Source organism: Porites lutea, chromosome 1, assembly GCF_958299795.1.
Source record: "Porites lutea chromosome 1, jaPorLute2.1, whole genome shotgun sequence".
NCBI lineage: Eukaryota > Metazoa > Cnidaria > Anthozoa > Scleractinia > Poritidae > Porites > Porites lutea.
Window position 1 is genome coordinate 59,093,433 of NC_133201.1, and position 14,599 is coordinate 59,108,031.

The 14,599-nt window shown below is 38.1% G+C and overlaps 1 protein-coding gene across 1 annotated transcript; it reads right to left on the minus strand.

The window, feature by feature from the left end:
• Nucleotides 1-12,714: 12,714 nt before the first annotated feature.
• LOC140940636 (probable G-protein coupled receptor No18) lies at nt 12,715-14,197 on the minus strand. Its single transcript, XM_073389628.1, has one exon. The coding sequence runs from the start codon at nt 14,082-14,084 to the stop codon at nt 13,029-13,031; it is 1,056 nt and encodes a 351-aa protein (XP_073245729.1). The 5' UTR covers nt 14,085-14,197; the 3' UTR covers nt 12,715-13,028.
• Between the last annotated feature and the right edge of the window lie 402 nt (nt 14,198-14,599).

Consider the following 14,599-nt stretch of genomic DNA (forward strand, 5'->3'; position numbering starts at 1 on the left):
TGATGTCTACTGCGCGTTAAGCTATAATTTATTAATTTGATATTCTTTCTCGTTGCTTTCTTTCAAAACTTATTCACCAACCTGCGAAGTTAATTAAATGAATAAATTGCTTTAGCTGTCTTTAGAAATTGCCTAGAAACCATTTTTCCTTTGTTTTCAACCAAGCTTTTCAATGGGAAGACCATGAATGGAGACGAGGAAGAACTTGAAGCCGAATGAGACATAATTTTCAACGTCATTACGAAATATACCTCGTTCACTATCAGTCACCTTCCAATTTTTAAAAACTTTCTACAGATAAAAGATCAGTAAAACAGCTAAAGACTAAAGTATATCAAATTAACTGGAGGCTCAATTTTTTTCAATTATCGAGTAAAATTTTGGTTGAAAAAAGCGTGGCGTTCGATCGCTCGTCGAAAAACAACAAACCTTTCTTTTATGTATCTTTCTAATCAACATGGCCCCATACGGCTTTTGTTTTGTAAAACATATTCTTCTTTCTATTTCCTTTATTTAAACTAAAGCTGTCATTTAAATGTACTTAAAAGCCTCTTTATAGAAGAAAAGCACGACATGTAAGATAAGTTTTCAGGTGGAAAATACCGGGTATTATCAGCACGTTCAATAAATCCAACTATAAGGACGGGAACTCCACAAAGGCGATTTAACTAGTGACAGGTTATTTTGTCTTGAGGCGAACTCGCTTATAAAAAAAGAGTTGTCCAAGCGATAAGATTCATTTCTTTTCCATGATTTCATGAAAAAGCAACGACAATGATGTTTATTTTTAAAGGTAACAAGGAATTGCGCTTGGGTGATCCTTTAATAGCTTTACAATCTCTAGGGTTGAATTTTTTATTTCAGTGTATCCTATGTACTGAATAGTGGGTGACTATGACGAGAAAATTCTTATGATCAGTATTCCAATGTTTTATTGTAACATCTGTTATATTTTTTGAAATAATTTCTGTTTTAATCGACAAGACTGTGACAGGAACTCGTTCTTTCCACCTTTCTAGGACACGCTGTATTTCGGAAATCTGAAAATATGTGAGATTACGTTCCACCTTAAATCGAAGCAAAGATTGATATTTAAACTGAAGTAAAATTAATACGATATCAAAATTTTAACCAGTAAACAAATTTCAATGAACCCACTCAAAAACAAATTCATTGTCTACTTATCCAATTTAATTTTTTTGGTTCTGACAGAAATTCTGGAGAGAACTGCTCCTCACATCGTACAACTCATTCATATCTTAGCCTGAAATTAGCGCAAGGTTGTCATGAACATGTTAATTCTAGTGTGTAGATTGCTTATAGAAGAAGTGGTTTTAAACTGAGTTGGTTAACTATAGGGAAACTCACTCAACATTTAATTGACACTTAGTCTAGCTTCCTAATGCTGATTTTACCCGCTTTTCGTGTGACCATGTGCTCAACTGAAAAAAGATCGTCATTGATGAGTCCATAAACTGAGCAAGCTCCGGGCTTATTTATAACCAGATTTGGATACTGTTTAATAGACGTTCTTCACAAAGTGATGACTAAACTATTTTTATCGTTATAAAGGAAAAAAAAATTGTGTTGACTTTTTAAGACTAGCTGGTGCATCTGCAAATAAAATGTTTGCAGAGGTTAAAAATGGATCCACATATATAGTAATTCAGACAGGTTTTTCTTTATTGACAATCAATATAAAATATAAAATTTCATAACTAACCATTGATTCGATAACAACTAAACGAGTTTTTCCAGAAAGTAAAAACTGAATTTTCACTGTTAAGTAAAACATAACAGTTTTTTAAAATAAAAATTCACATTGGCGATCACAGAGAATTGGGACGTTCGTGTTTCTAAAAATTGGAACAAGAGAGGCCTCTGTTCATTTAGAATCGTCGTCCTACAACAAAAAGAGCATAATCGTCTTATTAATTTTGTGAAATTAAACGCTCTTCAGTCTTGCAATTTTGTACATATATTTACTTGGATTGGCTAGTCTTAATAGAGCAGTTGGATTTTGTTTACTATGTCTGGATTCACGTTGCTTGAAAACACTTAAACATGGAGAAAGTTGGTATTAAGTAGTGTCAGATACATAATAATAACCAATAACAAGTGAAATGTGTCATTTTCATGACAGACAAATCTGGACAACATCATAGATGCAAGGAAAACAATTGGACTTGCTTTGTAATCGTTAAATGGGGCATTAGATGTTAGTCTGTTTTTGTTATAAACCAGGTGGAATTGAAGCAGGTGGAAAACGAAAGAAAACTAAAAAAAAAAAAAAACTGAGTAGGACCTAAGGACATGGTTGGAATACCGTGCAAAAAGATTATCCTTATCCAATGAAATAGGGCCCGCCAAAATCTCGACTTGTTCTATCCGCAGTTGTTAAAACGGTAGATGACGCTATCCACCAGATAAATCTCCATCCGGTGGATAACGCGATTGGTCTCCCTAGAAACATATCCACTGGATAGTGATTTATCCAGTGGATAGCGCTATCTACCGTTCGGAACAACCGGGCCCAATGATCTCTCTGTGTTTCTAAAAGATGTTCATGCGCTCGTCTTCTAAGTTTGCCACGGATTCCAGACAATGACTTAGCGCTTGACAGGTAAGCAATAAATGCAATTTAATTTCAACTTTTTAACAACCAAGCAGGTGTGTTGCGGAAACTAGACTCCTGCTTATAATTAGTATGTTAAATGATATGTTAAATAACGCGAATCAATAACAAAAGAATGGTTTCATTAAACTTGTATTTTTCGGGCAAATATTCCCCATCAACAGGTACGGGGTTATAGTAACAGAGTTTAGTTTCGTCTGTGGCGCAGTCGTAGCTGATCTGCGACTCGATCTTGTTCTCACTGCGCGGACTTGTTTGCTGCATTTGCGGCAGTAACTAAGCAGTGTTTAAGTATTCGGTTAGGAGTTAAGGAAATGCAGGAGAAAACTAGTTCAAGCAGCTGAGTGCGAACGGTAGTTTTAATTGGTTGAGGAAAGGGAAGGGAGGAGGGAGGAGGGATGGTAAATTTTTGTCGTGGCTTTGGCTAGAAGTATAAATTGAAATATTTTTTTCAGAAGTTTATGCTATGTTCTCTCAAGAGTCCACGCATTTATTGGAATTTAATTTTATCCTAGGGTGTAAATTATATTTTCCGTTGTTTCAAAATCATTATCCCACATTTAAAATTTACCATGCCCAAAATCAGATGAAAATGAAATTGAAGTGAACTGCACACGCTGGTCCACACGTTAACTATATGAAGATCACTCTAAACGGTCTCTTGTGGAGAACCGTAAACGCACAAGACTTTGCGGGCTAAATAAAACTTAAAAATACTATTATAAACAAGATCTCAATAGGTTTGCTCTTCAAGTCATGCAGACGTCGGTAGTGACACTTACAACGTCTTTGCGACAAGACAGGCCGGTGAATAGAGGCTGACCGGTTTACTAGGTCTTAGTTTATGTTTACCTTGGCTAATTGTCTGGGCTTGTTTGCAAAACAAGAATTAGAAAAAATAAACCATAGCTGGTATTGAAAAGTTTACTGGTGTTGATCAAGGCCTGTTACTGGTGTTAAACGCCCAGCTGAACGCCGCCCATGTTTCTATTTGGAAAATCATACGCCATACGCTCAATTAATGTCACCAGGAGCATAACCATAAAAATTCCCTATTCAGTATGTAGTTTCTCAAAAAAGCGCCCACCAACCTATTTGGCCAAACTAGCCAATAAATGCTCCTCCCCTAACCCCTCCCCTCTCCCCCCACCCCTGGCCTCACTTTGTTGAATTGTAATGGAAAAAAACTCCCCTTTTTTACGTTTATGTATATTTTTTAAATTTGACTACACCCACATCAATATAGAAATAGAAAGGACAGCAGTTCTATTTTTTTCGGTATGAAGATTAAGCCAACGTAAAGTGGCAGTTCTTTAAAGCAAAGGAATTTTTGGGGCCTTATACTAAGCTCTCCTGGAAAAGTGACCAACTACTCACTGCTGGCCGAAATTTTTGGATGAGAGCTTGGCGTTTTTTCAAGGAAACCAGTTTACAGTTTTGTAATATTTTAAGCAGTTTTGATTAGTATATGTAATATTTCTTCATACGAGAGTGACCAATTTTCTGACACGCGATCAAAAAAGAAGTTATTAGAGTCAATAAAATGAACACCAGAGGGAATGCCAACTTATTCTGACTTAATTTAGTTTATATCTGGTCTGTGTTACACTGCGCAAAGGAACTGAGTGATTTAAATACATACATACATACATACTTTATTGGCTCGTCCCCACGGGGCTTTTCGGAGTCAATTTTACATTACAAAATTATAAACCAAGTACATGACAATAAGAATATAACAATGATAAAAGAAGACAAAGGTCAATAAAATTAATTAAATTAATTAAATAAAGCAGTCATTAAGAAGCTTTTGCCTGAGTAAACACTTGAATTCCGTCACGGATGGGCTAAGTTTGAGCGCAGGCTGCAACTCATTCCAGAGAGAGGTTGCTCTATATTGAAAGGTCCTTTGGCCGCTGGCAGTGCGGAAGAGTGGTATGTTCAAAAGTTGAGAATTTCTCGTATTCCTTGTCGAGACGGCGGATCTTCCAACGAGCTTTGATGTCAAATACTCCGGAGCACAACTCGTCATGCACTTAAAAACCAGAACAGCAAAACGAAAATAAAGTTGTTGCCTGATTGGTAGCCAGCGCAAGTCTTTTAGCAAAGGAGTTATGTGATCGAATTTTTTAGCGCCGCTCAAAATACGACAAGCGAAATTCTGTACTGCTTGGAGCTTGTCCAGATTAGTTTGAGTAGTATTGCTCCAAACAGAAGAGCAATAGAATAATTTACTAAAAACTAAGGCATTTATAATAATAATTAGCGCGTGTTTATTAAAAATATGCTTAACGCGGTTAATTTGACCCAAACGTGACATGCATGAGGATACAGTAGAAACAATATGCTCATTATATGTTAAGTTAGAGTCTAGTGTGACACCAAGGTCTCTTGCAGCCTTAACGGGCTCGAGTTCCTTCCCCAATAGAAATAGCCTAAAGTCGCTAACCTTAGCAGTCATTTGCCGGCTGCCGAATATCACTAGTTTTGTTTTATCTGGGTTGAGTAAAAGCTGATTATCAAAGCACCAATTCCTAATGCTTAACAAGTCCTTGTTCATTTTTTCTACTGCACACTTGAATATTCCATTTACTCGCAACATTTGAACCACGACGCTGTTGTCTGTTTAGATCTCAGGCTCTACGGGACAAGAACCTGGTATTTTTATCGAAGGAATAAAGTTAGCCGTATCGGCGGGGTAGTTGCAACAACCGGGTTTAAGTAATTGATCGTAAACTTTGGCCTATTTGACTGATTAACTTGTCCTTAACTGACGACTGTTACTGGGTGTTTTAGTTTTTACACCAACTGGCACTTTAATTTTTTTATAGTTGACTTTTGGCGCGATACATTTTTCGAGCCATTGTAAGCACCACAAATGATAGACGCCGAGTTGTTGCAGTTGATTTTCAGACCACACGTTCTCTTTCTGAAATTGGAACTTTTGGGAATTCAGCTGGAGAGTTCGCCTACATTTGACAAAGTAAGTGAGTTGGAACGATGCGATGAAGATAGAATGAGCGCGAATCCACTTTTTCAGCGATGTTTTCGCTGTCGTCGCCGTCCTTGGATCCTAAAGTTTGCACGTGACGTCACGGCGGCCATGTTGGAAGTCAAGAACAAACGCATTTCTCTCCTCTCCTGGGAACTCAGCTCTATTTTCATGTAAATTCGTCGATATTTAATTCTTTTGTTTTGACTAGCAACATGGCCACTTTGTCACGTGGTTGCAAACCAAGAGTTTGGGAGAGAGGTGGGCACTTCTTTGCTGTTCTCTCAGTAACCACATATTTTTATTCTATCACATTTCGTCATTCATATCTCAATATTATGTAGAGGAGAAAGCGGCGGCTAGTGTCTCTTCACCAATGCAAGTTGCGCAACATTTTCCTCTCACGCGGAAAAAGCATGGATGACCACATTGCTCCTACTTACGTTTGAGAGCCGGTTAAATTCAAAATTAAATGCATTGTTTGAAATGTTTCTGCCCTCGTGCTGGTGGTCTACTGTATGCACGAACTAAAAAACGGGAATTACATTTCATGACGGATTGCAAAAACATCTGCGTGCTGGCTCCAAATAGAATTGTAATCTGCTCCAGCAAAAGGAATTTGTGGATATCAAAACAATATATATAATTGTAATTTTCAATCATTCAATCTTTATTGAGAGCATGATTAATTTTACGTCGGGGAATTTCTATATCCCTTGTTTTCTTTGGTTTATCGAGTCCACACAATAAACCACAAACTGTCCACATGCCTGCCTTTTGCCCACAATGCATAAGCGGGCCGGGATGATGTGAGAACGATATAAACCTGTCAGGTTGATGGCACATACTGTTTACTTGCAAAGACCGGTCATTGGAGAAAAACAGTTCAGCTATGACGGCATATCCAACTTTCTAGTTTTTCGTCCTTGAAAAACCTCACACAGCTGATTTAGGCTATAACAAACACGCGTGTATTAAACAAAGGATTCTTTTGTTGCATACTTAATAACTCAAAGGCGGTCTTTGTTTACATCTCGCGGGTTTCTTGCGCCCGGATTCTTTTACTCGAGCGATGTTAAAGCTCTTTTCTGTGCAGTCTACATCTTGTATTTCTTTTTGTCCCTGCCAATTTTAAATATATATCTATTACTGATAACATTTAAAATACTGGAATTATTTATTGGGAAACAATGTGCCATATTATAATGTATTATATATTTTCTCTTACTGGTAGCCATAGTCACAAGGCGGAGATAAGACACATGGTTGTTCTTTCACAAGAGGGAAAGAAGCATAAAACTGTTGAGTAGGACACTTTGATATTCGTGCAGTTTAGGAACGATTCTCAGTTAATTTATTGCAAGGTATCTCCTATTGTATGCATTAAGCAAGAATTGGTGTTCCTGAACCGCAAAAATTTCTATCCACGAGAATTAACGGCTCATTATTGATAATAGTCGGTAAGATCATGAGGACATGTTTAATGTGTTTGCTTCACTGTTCATGATGACCTTATAATTTTGTCACTTATGTTGGGATTCTTGTTAAAACACTTAGTTTTCTTTAAACTCGTTAAATCAAAACACGGCTGAAAAATAGGGACGGATTCATTGCCGGTTCAATAAAAGATTGGATATTTTTAGATGATTATTCGAATATTTCTAATACCAAATAGAAAGTAGAGGGGGATGTTTAAAATTATAGAAATTTTGGCTTGGGGGTTGTCGAAAATTAACTGAATATGAAGGGAAAAGTAGAAGACAAATGCCAGATAGTAATGCACCTCCACAATAAAATGTCCATGCTCTCATAAGTGGACTAATTGATTTATGTGTATACCTTTTCCTGACCTTTTTTCTCTTTCATTCTCATCCTCAACCTAATTTCCCCCAAAACAACCCGACTGCCCCCTTAACCAAATGCACTTTATTCATAGTCTCTGATTATTTGTAGTAAAAGGGGTTCGGCCCGTTGATATGTCCTATTTGTGACGTCCCAGGCCCAAGTCGTTCAAAAGGTGAATAATACTATCCACTGGATAAAACTCTATCCAGCTGGATATATAACGCAATTGGTGCATGTATACCCTGACACCTATCCGCTGGAAAGATCTGGCCCTGGTTGTTCAAAAGTTGGATAGCTCTATCCATCGGATAAATCACTATCCATTGGATAAGTATTACGGAAATCAATTACGCTATCCAGTGGAAAGTGATTTATCCGGTGGATAGCGCTATCCAACTTTTGAACAACCTAGGCCTGGATAGTTCTTTATGCAGTGGATATGGCAGTCCAACGTTTAATTAACCCGGGCCGGGGCGAGGTCCCCCGTCTATGGTGGTTCCAATTTTGACCTTCTAAGCACGGTCTGATGTGAGGTCAATAAATGTGATGAAACTTTCCTGCATATTCAAATCAAGTAACAGTAAAACATAAGGTTCCTTATTTTACGTCGGTAGCACGTACGTAAATAGATTATCGTCGCTATGGCTACATCAAATCGTCCCTTTCACAGCAATAGTATTTCATTGGTGTTTATATAATAAATAGAACATTACTGACATGGCCGCGCGGAGATACGAAATCTGTCTTCCAGTGTTCAAACTATTTCACTGGCTCGCTGCGGTTTTGAAAAAACAGCCGACTTTTCGCAACGCCATGCACTAACGGTTTCCCCGCGAAATGAAGTCTGAGGTTTTACCGTAGAAATTCCATGTGGAAGACATATCCGTACCCAGATCTGGGTAGTGCTTTTGTTTGGATGAAGTAAATTTCAACCAGTCGAAAGCACTCTCCAGATCATTGAGGTTAGTGACACGTTATCGGTATGTAACTACCGCGCTCTTTCGTCAGAGGTCAGTTAGGGGCGTCGCCCGCGAAATGTCGGCTGGTTCTCAGGCTTATAAATTTAGCCGCTGTGAAGAGGTTCTCTTACGACTTCTTGCTTGTACGCAAAGAGCTAGCGCTTGAAAGAAAACCTTAAAAGAACAAATTCTGCGATATATATAGTTCAGTGTCGTTAATTAATTTCCAGTTTTGAAAACGACCGAACAACTCACGTCCGTTCAAAGGTTGCCTGCGTGCAGACGTCTCCTATTTCCTTAGGAAATAGGAGACGTCTGCACGCAGGCAATTCAAAGGTGAAATGATAGTTAAAACAAACCGTGTCCACGGCGGGACCGCTGCATGTGTTTTAAACTTTTTTTCCGAACAGTTTCGCAAGTACAAGAAAAATACACAATGACGGAGCCCAGCCTTCTCATATTCGGTCCATGTTCTTGACATCTCACCTCACACACTGGAAATCATTAAAAAACATATGTATTCATCGGCCAGAAAGACGTGATTTGCAGTCAGTTTGAGGCAAAACAATTCGGATGACCCTTTTGTTGGATTGGCTGGAACTTTGGCTTTGAAATAGACTGTCCCTACGGTTTTCACAAGTAACGCACCCATTTCTTGCTGAACTGACAGTCTTCTGGGAATTCCGCACATCTTCAGCATTTTCATTTTTTGCAGCCGATTTCCGCAGGTGACTCCTTTTGTTGGTAACTTTGTACATCTTTAGTCCTTCCACGGTAAGATTTTCCCAGCTCTTCTGTTCCTTTAAATCAAATAATTCATGTCGTTGATAGCCTTGGTCCTTGTTTTTCACCTCTTCCTGTTTGCTTCTTACTCTGCTCTGGACCTTGAAAGTCTCTGGCGCAAAATATTTTTCAAAACCTTCCTTCTTAGTGTCACCTTCGTTGTGAAAATGTCGACAAAGAGAGCAGTAACTTCTTTTGTGTCTGTTTTTTTGCCCTCTACTTGAAGTTTCCTTGTTACAGAATACATAAACAAAATGGCGCGCTTCATCAAACAGCAAAGGAGAAGAAACAGGCGGAAAGCGATATGTCATGTTACCATGGAGACCAAGCTTACACTTTTTCTCGTCCATTCCCGTTGAAACTTTGACTTATACAATCTTCGAAATTAGAGACTGTACTTAAAGAAGTATTTTTAAAAACTCAAATTAAAAATTTTAAAAGATGAGAGAAAAATTCGAAATAGTTATAACTGTAGTCCAATAAAAAATTGTAATCGCTACTCGGTCCCTCAATGAAGGCCTCTGTCTGTTCAATTCGCACTCTTTCCTGATGAACCACGAAAATAACGGTCAATTATCGCGAAAATTCGAAATAATTTACGTTAAACAGCGTTTATACTTGGCAAACAAGCGTTAGACTTGGTCGATGCTAGTTCAAACACTGAGAGTAAATAACTCGCGGATTTTCTTCAGTAACTCGACGTCGAAACTTTTTTGGGTAGCCACAAAGAAGAAACATTTAAAATGTTCTGTATGAAGTTAGATTTGAATTAAAAGCTGAGCCTCAAACCCTATAATATAAAGGATTCATGACTGCAGCGTTGAATCGTTACGACTCCAGCAAAACTGAGAGATAATGAAATTCCCAACAGGTGCAATCCTCGATATAAAATATTTATTACCGCAGGAAGGCAAATATTATTTGTAAACTGTTGGATATGCTAACATCGAGCATGAACCTGGTGAAGCTTAGTTTCAGTACTAAACCGAAACACTGGGAAAATGAATTACCCATTCATAGCAGTCTGATCAACCTTTCTTCACCTTAAAGTTTTATTCTATATTACCGAGCCTGATCTACACCAAGATCTGGCTTTCCCGGCTCTCTGCTGTTTGTCCAAGTGGTCTCCGCGAGAATTGTTTTCTAGTAGAAATATGATTGGCTGAACCATTTGGTATATAAATTGCTTATTAAATCAATGAATGTAGGCTAATATTGTTTGTCCACCAGAAAAATAGAAGCAGAAAAGAACAAAATCAAAATTGCGAAATTGAGTCCGTTTCTTGTACGCAGTTTGTGTTTTGTTATGATTTGCAGTACAGAAGGAACTACCGTATCAGGATTTCTTGATTCTCAGTGCTTGTATCATATTTTTCCACTCCGTACCACACCGTTTAAAAAACAGTCCACAAAAACGCAAAGAGCACGCACGGGTCCCCCTTAATTTGTCATCCCTAACCCTAACCCTTAGTAACGCCCACCAAGCAAGCTACAAAAGTGAACGCCGTTTGGCAAAAGGAATTTTTTTTTTTTTTTACTGATTTAAGGACGCTTGGTGTTCCTTATGTAAATGGTAAAAACAGTTGCGCCTTCACCTACTAACCCCAAATGCTTTTTTGGGGAGGTTGATTATGCCGGAACGATAGTTCTTATAGCACTTTGAAAACTAGTGGGATCCAAAAAGAAATTAAGAGTAACTTCGCTGTTTGCTATTTCCTAATAAATACATATATTTTAACGTTTTCTTGGAATAATTACGTTTGCATAATAATCCCAGTCTTCTTTTTTTAAGTTTGAATACCCATTGTATTTTGATAGCTACAGTCCTTTACACATTTTCGACTCACTAGTTGTTATGTGGTTGAAGTCAATAAGGATTTCTCATATGCAATTTGTACGTAACAAACCTCAGGTCTAATGCATTAAATATAGTTGGTTGTGATTACAGGAAACTCGGCTTTAGGGCTTTTTTAATTAAATCAATATCCCAACTTGAAGAGCAACTTTCCTTTGGCTCTGCGTAAAATAACATTTCTGAGAGAAATGAAGAGCCTGGCGATACAATTCTGCCGGATTCATTGAGACCTAGCAGAAGAACTGACTACAATGAAGATTGCTTTGTGTCAGACTATCCGCTTGTTGTGACTGAAAATAAAATGAAAATTCAAGAAAGATCACGGTACGGTTTTCCGTTAAGATAAATAACCTTATAAGGAGAGCCTCCTGATCGAATAACCAATCAAGAAGCTGAAAAGGGGATAGCTAGACAGAGTAAATTACATCATGTATATCAGATCAGGCTGCTTTATTTTAGCCTGTGTAGCAGGCGCTTGGAAGTGTGGGCGAAAGATGAGAACGGGCGCGCGCGAGAGAGACACGTATCCTTCTCGCGCGCCCGTTTTTTCTTGTGCCCACTACTTCCAAGCGCCTGCTACGCAGGCTAGCTTAATTTCAAGATCTTAAGAAAATCGCTCATTTCATGATATAATTACTAATTCAATAAGTTGGAAAGCATTTCTTATTTAATTGTCTCAGTGAAGTTTATTTGGTGAAATAAATATAAAACAGTTAACTTAGCTCCCCATAGCTGGTCAGCCATTCCTGCTAACCGGCCAGACATACAAGACTTCGTGGTTGTAAAATAAAGAAACCATATAATATAGAATCAATAGAATAAAATCATATATTTCTCAATTTCTTTTTATGCGATTAAATATGAAGAACTTTTTTATTAAATTTTTGTCCATCATGGCTTAAATAAACTATTTTTTTTTTAGAATTGTAATTGTTTTCAAAGTCTTCAAATAATTTCTTTTTATTTACATTTGCATAACATACACTTCTCCAACGTTGAGTTTTGGTTAAACTAAAAAAGGTAATCGAGCAGCTGTCAGCAAGACTTTGTTAACTTGATTTCATAGATCGTATATAATGGAGAGACTTCCCTCAGGAAAACTACTAACGCAAAACCCTGAGTCCCTAAAAACTTGCCGTTTTCAGAGGAATGACAATACACAACAGTTCGTGCAAAATGCGCTAATGTTCTTCTTATTTGTTAATATTCACCGCATTATGTCACGATAAAATGAACCGTGTCAATATTCCCATACCATACATTTTCTGTACATTCAGTTCCAACATACGCCGGACTGGTTACTCAGTTTGCGTGGCCCCCAAGGTATCTGTATGTTTTTGGTATCTGCGCATACGTCACTGAGTTTTACTTGCTTATACTCTGTCTTAGGTAATGTGTAGTAAGCAATTTGAATTCTTGGTAGTTTGTTCTTAGTTTTTTTTTTTTACAAGGATTTCACGCGTTCCTCAACTTCACTATGTGAGAAACGTCTGCCTTTGCAAGCTACAATCATCGTCCGGTGTCGGGAAGGTTGCCATTTTTTTACCTCTTATTTTTTCTTCCTTTCCCCGCCCCTGGCCCAATGTTGAGCAAAACGTTAATGTTGAATGATTGAATGGGGGGGGGGGGGGGGGTACGGGGGATATTTAGCAAAAGCGAAATCTCTCCTTTTGGAGGATTAAAATGGACTACTGTTAAGTTGTACAACCTTCCCAACTACTTTTGTCTGTGATTGTAGGTCTGCTTTGTAGTTTGTTGTTATAATTATTATCTCAAGATTGTTCTCAGTGACTTCAACTTCCTTTTCGTTTCGTTTATGCAGCAAATTGCTAGAAGCGGTGCAAAAACTAGCAGCTCTGCTACCACACATCATGTTTTTGTGCCTTAATAAATCTTTCTCCCAGCTAGTCAACTTTTACATCATTTGACCCCAACATGATCCTGTAGTTTGGGGAGCCTTCAGGCAATGATCATTGCTTGGTCTCCTCTAAAACGAATCAATACAGCTTGTTTAATTGTCCGGTAAATAGCAATCCATGTATTTCTCATTTCTGTGTTGAAGCCAGCGTATATAAAAACGTTGATACAGGCGTTCGCGTACGCCATAAACACGGTTACCTTGACAACAGTGAGAGGCGTGCATGAAGGACAACCTAATAGACTGATAATGTCAATCACTGTGATTGGCGTTGTCAAAAACACAAAGATACCGACTACGATTAGAACAATCTTCGTCGCCCTTCGCTCCCTATTACTGCCGGCTCTCGGTTTTTGTACTTGGTCGGCAGCACTGGTCGGGTCGCTGTCAGCATAGGATCGGAAGGTTGAGACCTCAGACGCTGCAGTCTCCTTGTAAATCACAGATGGTCCCTCCGTTGAAGATGTTGCATGGTGATTGCTGTTAACAATGCGACGGATTTGTCTTCTGGCAGTTTTTAGGATGAAATAGTTGGTAAATGCCAGTATTAGGATCACAGCTAAATTGACGATGGAAAATAACACAAACAGGTATTCTCTGCTCAGCGTGGTGGAGTACAAGCAGATCTCAGTCACTTCAGCAGTAACAGCAGCTCCCCATCCCATAATAGGCAAGAAGGCGATGATGAAAATGATCACCCAAGAAACCGCGACAATAAGAGCCAGTCTCCAATGTACAGCTAAGAGAGGGTATAGAAAAGGCTTTTTCAATGCAAAATATCGATCAAGGCTTATCAGAGTCAAGTTAAAGTTTGATGCGCCAAAGAAGAACACAGTTAAAGGTATAACAACCAGGCATGGTATTAATGGTTTTTTGCCAGTTTGATTGAGTTGATCGGCAAGACGAAGCGGCATGGCAATAGCTCCTTGAAGCATATCAGCTACAGCCAAGTTAAGGAAAAGAAAATTGCACACCGTACGAAGTCTTCTGTTCCACAAGATCGCAACGATCACCAGCAAATTGCCGAAAACAGCCACAATGGATACAGTTAACATAAAGATGGACGTTAAAATGGTTTCCAACGAGTATGAAGTCATTTCTAGCGAGTGTTCCTCAGTTTTCAGCTACATTTAGGATATTTCCTGTTTGCTGATTGAATATTCTAAGGTAAAGATCGTACAGCTCTCTTCCTACTGAAGCCGGAGGTCTTTACGGCACATGTGTTTCCGCTGTTGAGGGAACAGATGAATATTAAACTTGTGTGAACTACTTTTTTTAAGAACATTATCTTACATCACAATAAGTGTGATATCATTTCCTTGTCACAAAGAAAAAGATAAAAAACAATTTCCTCTTGCAGTAAACTATGAATATCAATTCTGTCAATACTTGTTCCGCGAATTTGCACTGGATTGGCATGAAATGCCTTTGTTCATTTCCTGAGTAAATTTTATATGAGAGGATAATAATACTTGGCTGTGTTTTGCTAATGCTGATGATAAACGAATATCCAAAGAAAACCAGCGACTTCTTTATTGATGATGTTAGTCATTTAGTAATTACAACAAAAATGGAAAGTCAGTTATTTAAGCTGAACACACGTTTTGAAGTA

What these genes read in the sequence shown, in the direction of transcription:
- LOC140940636 (XM_073389628.1), bottom strand. Translation starts at nt 14,084, where the DNA reads ATGACTTCATACTCGTTGGAAACCATTTTAACGTCCATCTTTATGTTA.